At 39.3% G+C, this 4,320-nt stretch overlaps 1 protein-coding gene across 1 annotated transcript in view; it reads left to right on the top strand.

Moving 5' to 3' along the window:
* SCML2 (Scm polycomb group protein like 2) overlaps positions 1 to 4,320 on the top strand; it is a gene marked incomplete in the record, with an annotated part of 76,589 nt that overhangs the window by 64,006 nt on the left and 8,263 nt on the right. The window contains 2 exon segments of the mRNA XM_027775473.1: positions 1,294 to 1,494; positions 3,152 to 3,334. Coding sequence (XP_027631274.1) covers positions 1,294 to 1,494; positions 3,152 to 3,334 — 384 coding nt within the window.

Raw genomic sequence — 4,320 nt, 5'->3', positions numbered from 1 at the left:
CTGTGCGTGCGTGCCCAAGATCCCAAGAGGCAAATAGAGGAGAAGGGATTGCGGCGTGGCCATCCCCCCTGGGGGGTGATTCCTTGTTTTCTGTCTCTCTGTCTCTATCTTTCTGAGTGCATGCGCCCGCCCTATAGCAAAAACCTCTCCAAAAAAAACCCATCTTTTTCTTTACAGGTCCTTTCCTATCAAGGACATGGTGACTTTAAATTATTCTGTTACGGGAAGAGTTTGAAATTATATAGACCTAGATGAATCAATTTCTCTTACGTATCTTCTGTACATTTTCTTACTCTTTTTTTTTGGGGGGGGGGTTGCTATAGGGCACGTGCACTCGCCAGAAAGAGAGAGACAAATTTCTCTTTGTCACTTGAACTTAACTGTGACATATATGCTTGTTTGGTTACTTTAGAAAATATAGTTGAGTTGTAGTATTGGTGATTTAAAAGAAATTCAGTCCAAGATGACCAGAGGTTTTTTTTAACCTTTAAAACTCCTTTTTTGGGGGGAGAGATTTTTGCTATAGGGGGCATATGCTTGTCAGAAAGACAGAGAGACAGAAAGTGAGAAACCACTCCCCAGCGGGGATGGCCACATCACAATCCCTTCTCATCCATTCTCCTCTTGAGATCTTGGGCACACATGCACACGACCCGGTGTGAGTTAAGCCACCGGGTCTGGGATTCAAACCACAGTCGACCACATGGGGGTCCAGCGACATAGCCATTATGCCAACTGCTGGTCCCAAAACTTCTTTTTAATCTAGTTTTTAAAATAATCATTCCTTGTTTACAAATAATCATTGTACATCTTTGTGGGCCAACATGATCAGTTTTGAAAGGTAACTCTTGTTCAGGATGTTCATTTAAAAAATGAAAACATTTATTTGTCTTTGTGCCATTTTATATAATGTGGGAATGTGTGAAGAATTGCTTTGTATGTTCCTAAAATTTCTATAGCTTTTATGTAATCAATTTGGGCAAAATTCTAAAGAACAGAATAAACATTTTGATTATTTTTGGTTTGTTTAGTATCTTTATGCAAATTTAAATGTATATTTCCCTATGTATTTTTAGGTAGTAGTAATGATCATTGATATTAATCGGGTTATCAGAAAAGTCATGACATTTTTAATATGTTTTTCTGTGCAAAAATGTGTTATGATTTTTTCCAACAACCCAATGTATTCAGGTTCTCTGAGTGAAGTGGCTAGAAAGATGATGTAATAGATTTTTTACAAAGTTCCTTTTAATCAATCTCTTTGTTATATCTGTATACACATTTTCCCTCCAGTCTGTGTGTATATAAACAAACATGGAGACTTTGGCCCTTACCTGGATCCAAGGAGAATCCAGCAGCTGCCCGACCACTTTGGCCCAGGACCTGTGACAGTGGTGCTCAGGAGAACTGTGCAGGCCTGTGTGGATTGTGCTTTTCAGGCTAAGACTGTTTTTGGATTCCTTAAGCCAGATCATCGTGGAGAAGTGATAACTGGTATACTCATTCTAATCTTTTTTTTTTTTTAAGTTTTTTTAGAATGATTTACTAATTTTATTTATTCATTTATTTTCATTTGACGAGAGAGCGCTCGCACGCGTGCAAGCTACCAGGTCTAGGACTCAAACCGTGGCCGGCCACGTGGGAGTGTCCAGCGCCTTAACCACCACACCACCTGCTGGTCCCCCTATCCTAATCTTTTATTCAGTTTTTCTTTCTGAATTTGATTTTAAGTTTCAACAAGGCTAGGATTTTATATTAGACTATTCATAATATTTATACTGTATTACAGTGTTGTAATATCTATCATATAGATACGGTATTTACAATGTTTGTTATACATGTTTTTAGACCTTCAACCCTGGTTTGAGAATTTACTTTCAAAGTAAACAGATTGGGACCAGATGGTGGTGCAATGGTAATGCAGTACTCTTTGAGGCTGACCCCATGGAAAGTTTCTGGGTTCTTGTCTGGAAACCTCCATGAATGTTCTGGGCATGCACAAGCCCATGATCTGGGGTTGGCTGGACTGAGGGGTGGGTTATGGTGTGAGGACCTTGTTGAGGATGCTTATCTTTCTTGCTCATGGAAGAAATAAATGAATTAAAGCTTTTAAAAAAAAGACAAATGAATTCAGCTTTGTTAAGCTTTTCAGAGACAGACTACCTTGGTTGATAATATATTGTAATTTTTATAGAAAACAGATCTGTAAGCTCTAAAAATGTGACCAAGGAGGTCATTAAGTGATAAGATATAGCTGGTGGCTTCCATTATTGTATGATTAGATATAAGATTTGTAACCATGGAATGTTCAGAACAGGCAACGTGTTATAGATTGGTGAATTTGTGTTATTTACTCTATTATTATCTTTTATTTCTTAAAGTTTGTTTTTTCCTCTCATGAGAGACAGACAGACAAGCATCCTCAACAGAGCTCTCAATGTGCCTATCCCTGCCCCTAGCCTTTCCAAGCCAGCCAAGATTCCCAGCATGTGCAAGGCACATATACATGTATGTGCCTAGCAGGTATAGGTCAACCTAGAACCAAATTCCAATCTTGTGGCTTCTAGCACTGCAGAGTGTTGTGCCACCACTGTGTTGCCACAGCTGGGCCACATTTTTGTTTGCCTTATGAATATGTGTATACACACACACACACACACACACACACACATATATTGTTTTGAGAGGGATTTTCACTATAGGGCATGTGTGCTCAGTGGAGACACAGAGAGAGACAGAGAGAAAGAAAGCAAGAAATAACCCCCTGGGGGATGGCCATGCTGCAATCTTTTCTCCATTCTCCTCTTGGGATTTTGGGCACACATGCATGCTCACACACCTGGCATGAGTTTCAAGCCTCCTGGTCCAGTATTGAACCATGGTTAGCCATGTGGGAGTCCAGTGACATAATCATTATGCCATCTGCTGGTCCCACTTAATGAGTATTTTAAAATGAGAATGTTTTTAAACCAATTCAGGCTATTGTGTTGGAGTGAAAGAAACTTATAATTACAGGTTATTCTTTTATGAATTAATTGTAACAACCACAGATTAGACTTAAAGTGCATTTCCTAAATTGATGAGGTTTTTGTTAATATTATATTTCTCATCTCTCTGTGATATGATTCTGACATTGTTCTCCCCCTAATAGCCTACTTTGATGGGGAGACTCATTCCATCCAGCTCCCTCCAGTGAACAGCGCATCATTTGCTCTTCGCTTTCTTGAGACCTTCTGCCACAGCATGCAGTGTGATAACCTTTTGAGTAGCCAGCCTGTTAGCTCTTACAAGGGTACTGCTCATAGTTCTCCAGAGGGTGATAAAAATATTTCAGGTAAGAGAAAATATAAGTTTGCATATTCTGCTTTGCTTTTTATTATATTTTGTAATTAACTTCAAAATCTTGCATAATTCAAGAGTTTTTCCTTATGTAAACCCTCAAAGTAAACACAGTTGACCATGTGGGACCCTGTATGTGGATATTTTATAGAGTAACTTGGGTATTATACAGCATGGTTTTCTGGCCAGGTGCTCCTGATTCTGGGAAAGTAGAGTACCATCATAGACTCTGATTAAGTCCAGGGATTTGAATTCACATTTCACTCAAGTGTGAAACTTGGGCACCATCTCTAGTTACCCCTCTTTTTCTGGTCTCTTAGTTACCTCTTTCCTCAAAACCTTTTTCTTCTCGTACATCTGTCCCTTTCTCTCCATTTTCTTGTCACTACCGTGATATGGAACCTTATTAACCCCTTTCCTGGTTTAGTAAAGCAGTCTCCTAACTCGAATCCTCTTTCCAGTCTCCCCACTGGTAGGGCTGTCTGCTGTCTCTTTGAAAAAAAAAAAAAAAAAAAGAGATGACATCCTTTCAGAAGTACACTTGGGAGAGGCAGTGTAATGGAAGAAGCACAGGTGTGGGAGTTTCTCAGAGTTGAGTTTCAGTGCTGGCCTTGTAGTGTATATGCTGAAAGGGCATGGAGTCTGACAGGCTTAAATTTTAACCCAAGTCCTCCTGTTAGCTAGCTATGTGCTCATGGACAAGTACTGAGCCTCTTTGGATTTCAGTTTTCTAATCTTCCAGTTCATGAACAAGGGTTGCCTTTCCATTTAGTTATCAATGAAGTTTTTTTTGGTTTGTTTGTTTTTTTGTGTGTGTGCGTGTGTGTATGTTTTTGTTTTGTTTTGTTTTGTTTTTGCCAGAGGACACATGCACTTGCCAGAGAGAAAGCACCCCCAGTAAGTGGTCATACTGCAGTACTTTTTCCTCCACTTCTCCATCCTATCACCATTTTTTTTTTTTTTTTTTTGAGAGGGTTTTTT

Source organism: Tupaia chinensis, unplaced genomic scaffold (assembly GCF_000334495.1).
Source record: "Tupaia chinensis unplaced genomic scaffold, TupChi_1.0 Scaffold000567_1, whole genome shotgun sequence".
Lineage (NCBI taxonomy): Eukaryota > Metazoa > Chordata > Mammalia > Scandentia > Tupaiidae > Tupaia > Tupaia belangeri.
This window is presented reverse-complemented; position numbering and strand designations above follow the sequence as displayed.